Source organism: Amblyraja radiata, chromosome 9 (assembly GCF_010909765.2).
Source record: "Amblyraja radiata isolate CabotCenter1 chromosome 9, sAmbRad1.1.pri, whole genome shotgun sequence".
NCBI lineage: Eukaryota > Metazoa > Chordata > Chondrichthyes > Rajiformes > Rajidae > Amblyraja > Amblyraja radiata.
The window spans coordinates 60,767,838-60,783,140 of NC_045964.1; the positions used below are offsets into that span (position 1 = coordinate 60,767,838).

A 15,303-nucleotide genomic window follows, 5' to 3' on the forward strand; every position below is an offset into this window, starting at 1 on the left:
AGACTGCAAAAAGTGGTGAGCGCTGCCCAGTCCATCATCGGCTCTGACCTCCCCACCATCGAAGGGATCTACAGGAGTCACTGCCTCAAAAAGGCAGCCAGCATTGTCAGAGACCCACACCACCCTGGCCACACACTCATTTCACCCCTGCCATCGGGAAGAAGGTACAGGAGCCTGAAAACTGTAATGTCCAGGTTCAGGAAGAGCTTCTTCCCTTCAGCCATCAGGCTATTAAACACAACATCCTCAAATAATCTCTGAACTACATAGACTTGGGGGCATTGGTTTGTCTTTATGCACTATTATTGTTAGTTTGTTGTCTTAATGGGCATGTATGGGTATGTAAGTATGTGTATATATATATATATATATATATATATGTATGTATATATATATATATTTGTATATATATATATATTTATGTATATATATATATTTATGTATATATATATATATATTTATTTAATCATAATCAAATGAAATTCCTTGTATGTTGCAAAACATACTTGGCTAATAAAGTATGATTATGATTATATGTGTGTGTGTGTGTGCGCGTGCATGCGTGCGTGCGTGCGTGTGTGTATGTACACACTGAACTTTTTTCCTCGGTTATTACATTATAGTGCAGACAAAATGCTGGAGAAACTCAACGGGTGAGGCAGCATTTATGGAGTGAAGGTGAAGGGTCTTGACCCAAAACGTCACCAATTCATTCGCCCTAGAAGGGTCTCGACCTGAAACGTCACCTATTCCTTCGCTCCATAGATGCTGCCTCACCCGCAGGAGTTTCTCCAACATTTTTGTTCACCTTCGGTTTTTCCAACATCTGCAGTTCTTTCTTAAACATTATACAGTGTACTATGTTTCTATATTCTGCCGGACTGCTGCAAGTAAGAATTTCATTGTTCTGTCTGGGACATATGACAATAAAACGCTAATGACTCTTGACTCTTGAGTTTCAACAACTGTCTACTAATGTCTGCCTAGTTTGACACATTTATTCTGCATTTCCACGTCGATGTGGACAAAGAGGATGCTTCCTGACTTACGTAACTGACCTGGTCCATTAATCAGCAGTGCATACTGAATGGATGATAATCGGGGCAGTGGATGGAAGGTCCATGCTGAGTGACAGGAGAATGCAGTCAGTGGTCACAGAAAACACTGTGGAAAGTTGCCCTCTGGAAAGTTGCACTAGGGTAACCATGTGGGGAGGTTTCACGTCAGTGAAGAAAGAAAACTCATAATAGTTCCTTTGAGAGATCACTGGCCGGAAATGTTCATCTCCTGTCCTTATCTCCAACCAGTGAAAGGCCTGGATAGAGTGGATGTGGAGAGGATGTTTCCACTAGCGGGAGAGTCTCAGACCAGAGGGCACAGCCTCAGAATAAAAGGACGCACCTTTAGAAAGGAGATCAGGAGGGATTTCTTTAGTCAGAGGGTGGTGAATCTGTGGAATGCAGTTCAGTTCAGGTCAGTTTAGTTTAGTTTATTGTCACGTCAAGAGTCAAGAGTATTGTATTGTCATGTGTCCCAGATAGGACAATGAAATTCTTACTTGCTGCAGCACAACAGAATATGGAAACATAGTACATAAACGAGAAAAAAAAGTTCAGTGTGTATATATATACATGCACACATACTCAATAAATAAACAAATATAATGCAATAATAATAATAGTCTGTTGTAGTTCAGCGCTTATTTGTTGTTGTGTTTAATAGCCTGATGGCTGTAGGGAAGAAGCTGTTCCTGAACCTGGATGTTACAGTTTTCAGGCTCCTGTACCTTCTTCCCGATGGCAATGGTGAAATGAGTGTGTGGCCAGGATGGTGTGGGTCTCTGATGATGCTGGCTGCCCTTTTGAGGCAGCGACTACGATAGATCCCTTCGATGGTGGGGAGGTCAGAGCCGGTGATGGACTGGGCAGTGGTCACAACTTTTTGCAGTCTTTTCAGCTCCTGGACGTTCAAGTTGCCGAACCAGGCCACGATGCAACCAGTCAGTATGCTCTCTACTGTTCACCTGTAGAAGTTCAATGTGCCGAATACAGTGAAAAGCTTTTTGTTACATGCTAACCAGTCAGCAGAAAGACAAAACATGGTTACAACCGAGCCGTTTACAGTGCATAGATACATGATAAGGGAATAACGTTTAGTGCAAGGCAAAGCCAGTAAAGTCTGATCAAGGATAGTGTGAGGGTCACCAATGAGGTAGGTAGTAGTTCAGGACTGGTAGGGTGGTTCAGTTGCCATGGACGGCTGTGGAGGCCAAGTCATTGGGTATTTTTAAGTCGGAGATCCTCAGATACTTGATCGGTAAGGGTTTTGCCACCACAAATCATGCGTTACCACAGACAATTCCCACTGAGCCTCTTGATCAAAGACCCTATAGCGAGCAAGATAGACCATTCGACGAAAAAGACGTAGTACGGTCATGGGCAGATTCATGGGTAATTTTCGGCCCCATTTCCATAACCGGCTTCCGTCTCCGCACCAAAGATCCCGTAGCGGAGCAAAGATACTAGTGCGGAGACGGAAGCCGGTTACGGAAACATCCTTGTAAAAATAAAAGTTCTTTGGTAAAAATCTTCTCCTCATTTTCAGAATTATAATTTATTAACACAAACTGTTCCCCCGCAATGTTGATTACACTGCGAGTCGGGTCGGGTCGGGTCGGGTCGGGTTGGGTTACTGAAATGGATGAAAAAAAGGCCCACGTTCTGCTCCGTTGCGTACTACACGTCAGCCCATTGCATTTAGAAGGAGCGGTCTATCTTGCTCCGCTATAGGATCTTTGCTCTTGACAATCATCTACACTTGTTTGCTAAGGTGACATTATTTCTTAGTTCTCATTGTTAAGTGATAATGGATAATTATGCTCTCACAATAGGTGAGTTAATGAGTTTCTTATTGTAATCTACTTTTGAATCTTCATTGTCTTGTCTACCGTACTTGAATGTTTCACAATACTTAAGATCCAATCTGCAACATCTCATATTTCACTTTGGGCAGCTTACAACCCAGTGGTATGAATATTGATTTATTTCTCTAACTTCAAGTAAACCCCAGCATTTCCCTCTCTCTCTCCATCCCTCCCCCACCCAAGTTGCACCAGCTTCTCGTTCTCACCAAACAAACAGCTAACAATGTTTAAGAAAGAACTGCAGATGCTGGAACAATCGAAGGTAGACAAAAAATGATGGAGAAACTCAGCGGGCGAGGCAGCATCTACGGAGAGAAGGAATAGGCGACGTTTCGGGTCGAGACTAACAATGGCCTGTTTCCTTTATCATCATTACTGAATGCATATCCTTCATTCATTTGTTCTATATCTCGCTACATCGCCGTCTATACCTCTCGCCTCCCTTTCCCCCCGACTTTCAGTTTGAAGAAGGGTCTCGACCCGAAACGTCACCCATTCCTTCTCTCTAATGATGCTGCTGCCTGTCCCGCTGAGTTACTCCAGCATTTTGTATCTAGAAACATAGAAAAACAGGTGCAAGGGTAGGTCATTCGGCCCTTCGAGCCAGCACCGCCATTCAATATGATCAAGGCTGATCATCCACAATCAGTACCCTGTTCCTGCTTTCTCCACATATCTCTTGATTCCGTTAGCCCTAAGAGCTATAGCTCTCTTGAAAACATCCAGTGAATTGGCCCCCACTGCCATCTATAACCATATAACAATTACAGCACGGAAACAGGCCATCTCGGCCCTACAAGTCCATGCCGAACAACTTTTTTCCCTTAGTCCCACCTGCCTGCACTCATACCATAACCCTCCATTCCCTTCTCATCCATATGCCTATCCAATTTATTTTTAAATGATACCAACGAACCTGCCGCCACCACTTCCACTGGAAGCTCATTCCACACCGCTACCACTCTCTGAGTAAAGAAGTTCCCCCTCATGTTACCCCTAAACTTCTGTCCCTTAATTCTGAAGTCATGTCCTGTGTTTGTTTGAATCTTCCCTATTCTCAAAGGAAAAAGCTTGATCACATCAACTCTGTCTATCCCTCTCATCATTTTAAAGACCTCTAACAAGTCCCCCCTTAACCTTCTGCGCTCCAGAGAATAAAGACCTAACTTATTCAACCTATGTCTGTAACTTAGTTGTTGAAACCAAGGCAACATTCTAGTAAATCTCCTCTGTACTCTCTCTATTTTGTTGACATCCTTCCTATAATTGGGCGACCATCTGTGGCAGAGAATTCCCAGATTCACAACTCTCTGGGTAAATTTTTTTTTCCTAAATGGAGTTTTTCCTCATCTAAGTCCTAAATATCTCAGTCTAACTCCCTTCTCCAGAAGTACCTACACTGCGTTCTTAGGAATTGTCATGCGCTGTCTAACACGATAGTGGGATCGGATTCAACACAACATTTTCAAAGGCAAATTGGATAGTGGGTTCAAGGACAGTTTCTTCCCAGCTTCCCAGTGAATAATGAAAGGCTTGGGTAGAGTGGACGTGGAGAGGATGGTTCTATTAGTGGGAGAGTCAAGGACCAGAGATCATAGCCTCAGAATTAAAGGATGTTCCTTTAGGAAGATGAGGAGGAATTTCTTTAGTCAGAGGGTGGTGAATCTGTGGAATTCTTTACCACAGATGGCTGTGGTGGTCAAGTCAATAGACAATAGACAATAGGTGCAGGAGTAGACCATTAGGCCCTTCGAGCCAGCACCGCCATTCAATGTGATCGTGGCTGATCATCCACAATCAGTCCCCTATTCCTGCCTTCTCCCCGTATCCCCTGACTCCACTATCTTTAAGAGCCCTATCTAGCTCTCCCTTGAGAGTGTTCAGAGAACCAGCCTCCACTGCCCTCTGAGGCAGAGAATTCCACAGACTCACAACTCTCTGTGTGAAAAATAGATATTTTTAAGGCAGAGATAGATAGATTCTTGATTAGTACATGTGTCAGGGGTTATGGGGAGAAGGCAGGAGAATGGGGTTAGGAGGGAGAGATAGATCAGCCGTGATTGAATGGCGGAGTAGACATGATGAGCCGAATGGCCTAATTCTGCTCCTATCACAGTTATCGGGCAACTGAATCGTCCTACCACAACCAGCAAAACTAATATCTACCTTAAGAGAGAAGAGAGTCAAGAGTGTTTTATTGTCATATGGACATTGAAAATCTTACTTGCTGCAGCACAACAGAATATGGGAATATGTAAACATAATACATAACGGGGGAAGAGAAAAAAAAAAGTTTGATAAATAACAAATATAGTGCAATAATAATATAGTCTTTTGCAGTTCAGAGCTCAGAGCTTATTTGTTGTTGTGTTTAATAGTCTGATGGCTGTGGGGAAGTAGCTGTTCCTGAACCTGGACGTTACAGTTTTCAGGCTCCTGTACCTTCTTCCCGATGGCAATGGTGAAATGAGTGTGCGGCCAGGATGGTGTGGGTCCTTGATGATGCTGGCTGCCTTTTTGAGGCAGCGACTACGATAGATCCCGTCGATGGTGGGGAGGTCAGAGCCGGTGATGGACTGGGCAGTGGTCACAACTTTTTGTAGTCTTTTTCGCTCCTGGACGTTCAAGTTGAAAGAAATGCAAAAAAAGACACAAATGCTGGAGTCATGCTAGCACCATCTCTGGAGGATGTGCACAATAGCACTGCAGTGTGGCACAATGGCGCAGCGGTAGAGTTGATGTCTTACAGCGCCAGAGACCCAGGTTCAATCCTGACTACGGGTGCTGTCTGTACGAAGTTTCCTCCCACATTCCAAAGGCGTGCAGGTTTGTAGGTTAATTGTCCCTTGTGCGCAGGATAGAACTAGTGTATAGGGTTATCGCTGGTCGACACGGACTCGGTGGGCCGAAGGGCCTGTTTCAATGCTGTATCATTAAACTAAACTAAGTAATACATGTAAACTTGGACAGCTTTTATCTGGTGAAGAGATGTAGCTGTGCAATGGAGATGAGGTTGCCTTCCACTCCTGTGACCACTTGGTGGTTTCTGTAAGTTGCCCTTAGTGTGTGGGATGCAAAAATGTGATCGCATAGAACTTGTTTTGTTTAGTATAGAGATAGAACATGGAATCAGGCCCTTTGGCCCACCAATGCCGCGCTGACCAACGATCACATGTGCACTAATTCTATCGATGGTCAGCGTGGACTCTGTGGGCTGAAGGGCCTGTTTCCACACTGCATCTCCAAAATAAACTAAATGTGGATCGGCGCGGCATTGCTTTGGGTCTGTACAAAGTTGTGAGAAAACAGAATAGTTCTTTCTCAACAGCTGAATAATCAGAAGAGCTCTTTCAAAGTCCCAGTACAATGTCTAAGGCCACTTTCTTGACTGATGCTATGAATCTAGAGGAGTCAGTTTATTGTCACGTGTACCGAGGTACAGTGAAGAGCTTTTGTTGCGTGCGAACCTCCAGTCAGCAGAAAGATAGCACATGATTACAATCGAGCCATTTACAGTGTGTAGACACATGATAAGGGAATAATGTTTAGTACAATATAAAGCCAGCAAAACCTGATCAAGGATAGTCCGAGGGTCATCAATGAGGTAGACAGTAGTTCAGCACTGCTCTCTGGTTGTGGTAGGATGATTCAGTTGCCTGATAACAGCTGAGAAAAACTGTCCCTGTATATGGAGGTGTGCGTTTTCACACTTCTGTACCTTTTGCCTGATGGGAGAGGGGAGAAGAGGGAGTGGCCGGGGTGCGACTCGTCCTTGATGATGCTGCTGGCCTTGCCGAGGCAGCGTGAGGTGTAGATGGAGTCAATGGAAGGGAGGTCGGTTTGTGTGACGATCTGGGCTGCGTCGACAATTCGCTGCAATTTCATGAGGTCTTGGTTCGGAGTTGTTCCCAAAACCGTGCTGCGATGCATCCCGATAGATAAGATGCTGTCCACGGCGCATCTGCAGAAGTCAATGCTGCGACATGCGGGTGTCAGTCGATGGCCTCAAGTTACAGACCTTTCACCAGCGTGACGCTGTTTTCAATGTCAAAGCAAAACATGGCAAGATGGAGCTGTAAAACTAATGATGTGTTACGGTTTCCGGCCTGGCATCGGCAACTCTGTCAACAAAATCGATGGCAATTGCACCAGCTGTCAGAACTTTGCAAGGACAGGAACAAAGGCAGGCCCTCCCCCATAGAACAAAATGTCAGCACGACCACCTGATGAACACTGCCCGGTCCAACACCGGTTCTGACCTCCTCACCATCGATGGGATCTCCAGGAGTCGCTGCCTCATAAAGGCAGCCAGCAACACCAGAGACCCACACCCACCCTGGTCAATAGACAATAGACAATAGGTGCAGGAGTAGGCCATTCGGCCCTTCGAGCCAGCACCGCCATTCAATGTGATCATGGCTGATCATACCAAATCAGTATCCAGTTCCTGCCTTCTCCCCATATCCCCTGACTACGCTAACTTTATGAGCCCTATCAAGCTCTCTCTTGAAAGTATCCAGAGAACCGGCTTCCACCGCCCTCTGAGGCAGAGAAATCCACAGACTCACAACTCTCTGTGTTGAAGACTCATCTCACACACTCATTTCACCACTGCCATCGGGAAGAAGGGACAGGAGCCTGAAAACTGTAACGTCCACGTTCAGGAACAGCAACTCCCCCGCTTAACTCATCCCCTCCCACCAAAACCACCCCTCCTCCCCAGGTACCTTCCCCTGCAACCGCAGAAGATGCAACACCTGTCCCTAAACCTGCTCCCTCGGCTCTGTCCCGGGACCCCGACAGTCCTTTCAGGTCAGGCAGAGCTTCACTTGCAACTCCTCCAACCTCATCTACTGTATCCGCTGTTCAAGATGTGGACTCTTGTACATCGGCGAGACCAAACATAGACTGGGCGATCGTTTCGCTGAACACCTTCGCTCAGCCCGCCTGGACCAACCTTATCTCCCGGTTGCCAATCACTATTGATTCCCCTTCCATTTCCCACACAGACCTTTCTGTCCTGGGCCTCCTCCACTGTCAGAGTGAGGCTAATCTTAAATTAATCACTGTTCTAACTGCAAAGAAGTGGCCGGCATCAATACGATGGGCTGAATAGCCTTCTCTCCAGCTGTACGTTTCCTTGGCCGTATGTATGTAACATTATGAAACGGATTGACAAAATATCAAACCAAGTCAATATATTCTCAAGGGGTTGGTGGGGCAGTGTGCAAATTCCGGAGGCAGAAGTATAAGACGATGATCACAAAATGTATAGGAGAAGGTTATTTACCAAAGATAAACACAAAATGCTGGAGTAACTTAACGGGACAGGCAGAATCTCTGGAGAGAAGGAATGGGTAGCATTTCAAGGGTCGAGTCTCTTCTTCAGGTTGAGGAAGTGAAGTCAACTACAGTAATAGTTGTCTGAAGAATGGTCTCGACCCCAATTCCGTCTCTCTGGAGATGCCGCCTGTCCCGCTGAGTTACCCCAGCATTTTGTGTCTATCTTCGGTGTAAATCAGCATCTGCGGTCCCGTCCAACAGGTTATTTACCAGGATAGAGGAACAAATGTGGTGCTCGCCACCACTTGGGAGTCACTTCAGCAAAAGCCATGGGAACAAAAGGTCCATATAGAAAACGTAGAAAAATAGGTGCAGGAGTAGGCCATTCGGCCCTTCGAGCCAGCACCGCCATTCAATATGTTTAAGAAGGAATTGCAGATGCTGGAAAAATCGAAAGTAGACAAAAAATGCCGGAGAAACACAGCGGGTGAGACAGCATCTATGGAGAAACGGAGTAGGCGGCGTTTCGGGTCGAGACCCTTCTTCTGAGCTCTTCTGCCTCACCTGCTGAGTTTCCCCAGCATTTTTTGTCTACTTCCGCCATTCAATACGATCATGGCTGATCGTCCAAAATCAGTACCCCCATTCCTGCATTTTCCCCATGGTCCCTCGATTCCTTTAGCCCCAAGAGCCAAATCTAGCTCTCTCTTGAAAACGAATATGATCTTGGTCACGGACCAAGCAGGTGTGCAGAAGACACGGTTGAACTCAACGCAACGCGCAATTGTCAAAGCGGCAAGAATACAGCAAACACAATCGACTGACTCTACCTCTCTGAGGCATCCCATGAAGTTGTTGCTGACGGGAGAGCCAGGCAGGTCGGCCGTACTCGGACTTCCTCCGACGTAGAAGAAGTCGTCAGATCCCAGCATGGTGTAGTCTTCCTGGGTATAACCTGTCGTGGTGAGGATGCCGTCCACTGAAATGGTGACCTAGTCAAAGGACATAATGAAGAGAAAAACGGCCAACATTGACCTTTACACATTGTGCTGTCTGGCACCTGCCTGAGTTTAATCAACCTTTCATGTGTGTGAGTTTGTTTCGAGTTTACGTTTGGTTCCTAGTCCTTGAGCGAACACTCGCAAGTCCCATTTTCTGGTCTGTATTTATACAGTGGATAAAGTTGTAGAAGAACATTTTTTTTTTTTCATTTAGTCTGCCCATGCTTGTCGGTTCTGGCTCCTTATTCATGATTCTCACTTGGATTGGTCCAAACTGTGTGTGCGTGTGTTTTTTTTTTTAACACAATGGAAGGAACAGTCCAGGCAAGAAAATGGAACCATCTATTGCTGTCACGCCAATTTACTTCTCAGGAGAGAGGAGAAAAAAAAATTTGAGTCGGAGGAATCATTCAGATGGGAAAAACAAAAATATTATTTTGGATTTTCGTTTTTTTGGGGGGTTTTTTTTGAGATTCTGTTGCCTCGGCTTTCTTGGTTCTGTAGAACACTGACAAAGCATGCATTCGGAGAGAACTCTTACCGTCCACAGCATGAATATGCATGACATGAGTGATAAGCTCAACCATGAGAAAAAAAGTCACCAATTCCACCACTGTGAGCAGCCTGCATTAGCTCATTCTTCAAACCACTCGGGTGGGGGGGGGGGGGGGGGGAATCAAAAGGGGAAAAAAGTGAAAAGGAACGAAGACAGAGTGAGAAACGAAAAACCCAAAAACCAAAAGGGGGGAGGGGGGGGGGGGGGAACAACCCATGCATGTGCCAAAACCCCACACACTCGTGCGAAAACAAAAGCCATGGGAACAAAAGGTTGTGGAGAGGGGTTTCAACGACAGTAGCACTGTTGTCTTTTGCATGCAGATAAAACGGATGAGAAAGTTGGGAGGGGTGGTGGTGTGTATGTGGTGGAGAGGGGTGGAGAGTGCCAAGGGGGGGAGGGAGAGAGAGAGGAGGGGGGAGAGGTTAACAAGAGACATGTTAGTGGAAGTAGGTTAGAAAGGCAGATGTCGGATGGAGTACTGGGGTTCTTCGTTTTTCCCGGTAACGCCGCAGATGTTAAGGAAAAATGGCCATGCCATGCGGTGTGCAGAGAGTGAAAACTGGCGGAGCCCATTCCTGGGGGGGTTTTTGGCTGAGCCCCTCGTCAGTCCGCCTACAGCCACCGTGATGAGACACAGAAGGCTGACTCGATCGGGCTAAAGGGCCACCCCCCCTGTCACGGTCCGAACTAAAAGTGCTTTGACGACGAGGAAAGAGAGAGAGAGAGAGAGAAGAAAAAAGAGGAAAATAAAAACTGGAACGAAAGGAAAATAATAACAAGACAAACTGGTGGTGGTGGTTGGTTGGAAAGGGAAAGGAGAAAAGGAGAGGGGGGGGGGAAAGAGAAAAAAAGTGGCTGAAATACCAACCCCATTTCCTCGCTGTGATGGTGTCTACACTGACCAAATGAAAAAGGAAGAAGGGGTTGGGGGGGGGGAAGAGGGAGGAGGAGGGGAACACACGGCAAACCCAAAAAAAGAGACAATAAGAATGATATCTACCAGACAATGTAGTTTGTTTACCATAGCGTGTCCAATGCCTGAGTGCTTTGCGGAAGAGGGGAAGAAAGGAAATTAAAAATTGTGAACAGAACGCTTGTTACTTAAAATAAAACATGATGATAATTAGGGTGTTAGTACATTAGTTGGTTAGGTAACTGTTAGTAAAAAAAATGACACATTCCATGAATGATCAGTGTTAGTTTTTTTTCTCCCTTTTTTACAAAAAAAAAAAGCGGGTCTTCGACATATAAAAGTAGATGCAACGAATTCCTCAGGACCAAAGCAGACCAAAAAAAACTAGTCAAAAAAAAAAAAGTTCTCAACAACTGGTTTGGCGTCAGTTCGAATATTTAAGTACAGTGACCTCCGATTCTTAAACAACAAAACAGGAAGAGCTTCATTTCGTACACCTCATCAGAGAACATTACTGTCACCACAGACCTAACTGAATTCAATGCTGAGGTGGATCCTAAAAGTGCGTTTGTTTCTTGTTGCTGTCAATGTGCCACCTTGGAAGATGTTTCATTCTGAATCTTAAGAGGGATCGATTGCTTTTTGAAAAGTCTATTAATGCCTGTTTTACTTTCACCTGACAGGAAACAGTCTCGGTTTAACGAAATCCAAAACGACAATTCCTCTTTCTTTCTGACTTTTACCAAATCTTTCTGGGAAAGTACAACACAACATCTATACGTGCGATTGGAAACCATCCAGAGATTTCATGAATAAACGACAACAGCCTATGTTTAACCGTTGGAAAAGAAACACGAGGACTGACTCGGCGGGCAGTGACAAGAATCTGGCTCGACATCTTGACGCTCTCTTGCAGAAGACATAGTCAGTGTCATTAGTCCTGGGACCTTTTAACAGGGTGAAGTTATTTTTAACAGGAGGCATACATACGTCCAAAGCCATCAAGAAAAGAGATGGCCCCTGACAGAGATTGCTGCCTAAGGAAGCAAAGAATGAAGTAAAATGGGTCAAGGCAAGGACAATTATTGCTCCAAACTGAGCTAAGGAAATCACTCACGTACGTACGTATACAGACAAAAGAAAAGATTTGCAGCCAGCCAGATAGAAAACAACGAGTTTACACAAACACATTCCAGCGTGCGAGGTTTTACAAGCTCAAACCACTCAGCCGTAATAAATGCATGAAAATGGTTTAAAAAAAACAAAACAGCTAAACCAATAAATAATAATGGGAAAGGCGCAGAATGGAAAAACCGATAAGGGGAACAAGATCTCCAACTGCTCAACAGAACAAAATGGAACCAGAAATCAAACCAACAAAGGCCATCAAGCTCTTTCAAAGATAGGACACTGAACAAACTCAACTGAGAATGAAGAAAAGAAAAAGTAAAGAAAACAGGCTTTGAGGAATGTGAAATAAATCATCAGCAATTTTTTTTTTCTTTCGAGGATGGAGGGAAGGTGGAGGTGGGGTGGGGGGGGAGGGGGGGGGAGGGGGAAAGGATAGATAGATCTGTTAGTTTGACCTGTGTTGTGACCATGAACCAGTTTCATCTTTATCTCACCCCCAATCCTGCCTGACAATTTTTAAATTTTTTTTTTGTTTTTGTGTTTTTTTTTACCGTTCAGTTTAGCAGCTCAGCACACGGCTCCACCATTACCTGTCGCAGATTGCGTGTCACTTTGACATCGTGCCAGGCGTTGTCATTGAACTTCCCATTTACTGGTTCAACCAACGCCTCAAAAGCACCAGATCCCAGGTTAATGACTAGGGAAACCGCTCCGTCTTTCAGCGCTAGGTTTACATAGTCGGCTGACTTCCCTGTGTGTAGGATCAGTCCGTTGCGCTGCCAGGTCCTGAAAGACAGGGTGATCTCGTCACTGCTACTCTGGATGGGGTTCTGGGACAGGTCGTAGCAGAAGTACTCGGATCCTCGGAAAGTGGCGGAGTTGTCTTCTCTGGCTGCGTGACAGAAAAGGGAAGGAGAAAAAAAAAAAGATTATTATTAATTTTTTCAAAAGTCAAAGTCAAATTTATTCGTCACATGCACCAACGAAGAAGGTGCAGTGAAATGAATTTGCCAGCAGCGATACACTTAATAAAAAGAACACACCATACACAATAGAATTTAACACAAACATCCACCACAGCATTCTTCACTGTGGTGGAAGGCAACAAAGTTCGGCCAGTCCTCCTCCTTTGTTCACCCGTGGTCGGGGCCATAAATTAAAAAAAAAAAATTTCATAAGGTCAATAGACAATGGACAATAGACAGTAGGTGCAGGAGTAGGCCATTTGGCCCTTCGAGCCAGCACCGCCATTCAATGTGATCATGGCTGATCATCCACAATCAGTACCCTGTTCCTGACTGCTCCCCATATCCCTTGACTCCGCTACCTTTAAGAGCTCTATCTAGCTCTCTCTTGAGAGCATCCAGAGAAGCGGCCTTCACCGCCCTCTGAGACAGAGAATTCCACAGACTCACAACTCTCTGTGAGAAAAAGTTTTTCCTCATCTCCGTTCTAATGGCTTACCCCTTATTCTTAAACAGTGGCCCCTGATTCTGGACTCCCCCAACATCGGGAACAGGTTTCCTGCCTCTAACGTGTCCAAACCCTTAATAATCTTATATGTTTCAATAAGATACCCTCTCATCCTTCTAAACTCCAGAATATATAAGCCCAGCTGCTCCATTCTATCAGCATATCATAGTCCCGCCATCTCAGGAATTAACCTTGTAAACCTACTCTGCACTCCCTCAATAGCAAGAATGTCCTTCCTCAAATTAGGGGACCAAAACTGCACACAATACTCCAGGTGTGGTCTCACTATGGCCCTGTACAACTGCAGAAGGACCTCTTTGCTCCTATACTCAACTCCTCTTGTTATGAAGGCCAACATGCCTTTATAACAATGCCTTCATGCCTTTTGGGTTAGTTTAGCTTGGTTTTCGGAGATACAGCGTGGAAACAGGCCCTTCGGCCCACTGGGTCCGTGCCTACCCCGTACACTAACACTATCCTACACATACTAGCGACGATTTATATTTACACCAAACCAATTAACCTACAGTGCAACAGCAGAAGGACCTCTTTGCTCCTTTATGCAACTCCTTCTTCGTCTAACTGGCCATCACAAAAAAATCATCCGAATTCAGCATAAATCTGAACCAAAATAGAACATTAGTAATGAAGTTCCATTATGTGTAGGGAGGAAATGCAGGTGTTGGTTTAAACCAAAGATAGACACAAAAAGCTGGAGTAACTCAGCGGGACAGACAATTTTGACCTAAAACGCCACCTATTCCTTTTCTCCAGAAATGCTGTCTGATCCACTGAGTTACTCCAGCTTTTTGTGTCTATCTTCATGAACTTCCATTAGTTGATTTAATTTTTGGTTCCTTTGTTCTGTTAAGGATTTGGATCTTGTTCCCCTTTTCAGTATTCTGTGGATTTCTTATTAGTTTAGTTTTGAGATCGGCCCTGTGGAAACAGGCCCTTCGGCCCACCGAGTTCGCGCCGACCAGCGATCCCTGCACACTAATACTATCCTACACACACTGGGGACAATTTACAATTTTACCAAGCCAATTAACCTCTAAACCTGTACAGCTTTGGAGTGCGGGAGGAAACCGGAGTACCCGGAGAAAACCCACGCAGGTCACGGGGGAGAACGTACAAACTACAGACAGCACCCGTGGTCAGGATCGAACCTGGGTCCCTGTCGCCATGAGGCCATGAGGCAGCAACTCTACCGCTGTGCCGCTATGCTGCCCAAACAGTTCAGCAAAAGATGCCAGGCAGATGTTTTAAAGGGTTAAAAAATAGCGTGGGTTTTTTGTAACATCCTAAACAGTGGAATCTCAGCAACTGAATAAAAATGAAAGACAAAGTTACCTATCAAAACTGAAACGCATGATAGGATTTTAAATGATAAAAGGGAAAAAGGCTCCTTAATATAAGTAAACAATTCTGTACGCTCGAATTTGTCAGGCGACTTAAATTACTACAGGGACCCTCTTGCTGTTGTCTTTATTTATTCCTTAAGATGTGAGCATCACATCACTTGATCCAACCTAAAAACACAAGTTCGGATTCGGATAGGCAGCACGGATGTGTCATCTTCATTCTGTAACGATTTGATCAGAAATACAACATGTTTCGTTGTTGACGCTGTTATCTAATCTTAAAGAGAGTGAAGGAGGCAAGTTTCCAGCTTGCATTTGTGCAAAGCCCCTCAGCCCTCTGCCGTTAATAAAACATACTGGAGATTGCATTCATAGCATAACACTATCTTCTACAAATCTCCCAAGGCAAATTCTCTGCCAATGCTAACTATTGTTTTTAAAGCCAGCCCAGATTTTCAAGGTAACAATGCCCATTGCACAGTGTAATAAAATTCCACTAAATAATGAAATTCCTTGCGAAATCATAAGTGATAGGAGCAAAATAAGGCCGTGTACTCCGCCATTCAATCATGATTGATCTAGTATCTCTCCCTCCTAACCCCATTCTCCTGCTTTCTCCCCATAACCCCTGACACCCGTACTAATCAAGAATCTAT

The 15,303-nt window shown here is 44.9% G+C and overlaps 1 protein-coding gene across 19 annotated transcripts in view; it reads right to left on the reverse strand.

Annotated features, from left to right (window-relative positions):
• nrxn3 (neurexin 3) overlaps positions 1 to 15,303 on the reverse strand; it is a 1,403,890-nt gene that overhangs the window by 987,297 nt on the left and 401,290 nt on the right. For 12 of the 19 annotated variants that reach the window (XM_033027583.1, XM_033027577.1, XM_033027574.1 and 9 more), the window contains 3 exons: positions 12,401 to 12,702; positions 10,788 to 10,811; positions 9,037 to 9,198 (listed from right to left, as the gene is read on the reverse strand). In XM_033027583.1, the coding sequence (XP_032883474.1) occupies positions 9,037 to 9,198; positions 10,788 to 10,811; positions 12,401 to 12,702 (488 nt within the window). The remainder of the gene's footprint in view (positions 1 to 9,036; positions 9,199 to 10,787; positions 10,812 to 12,400; positions 12,703 to 15,303) is intronic. The other 7 variants (XM_033027578.1, XM_033027582.1, XM_033027591.1 and 4 more) reach the window with 1 other exon arrangement.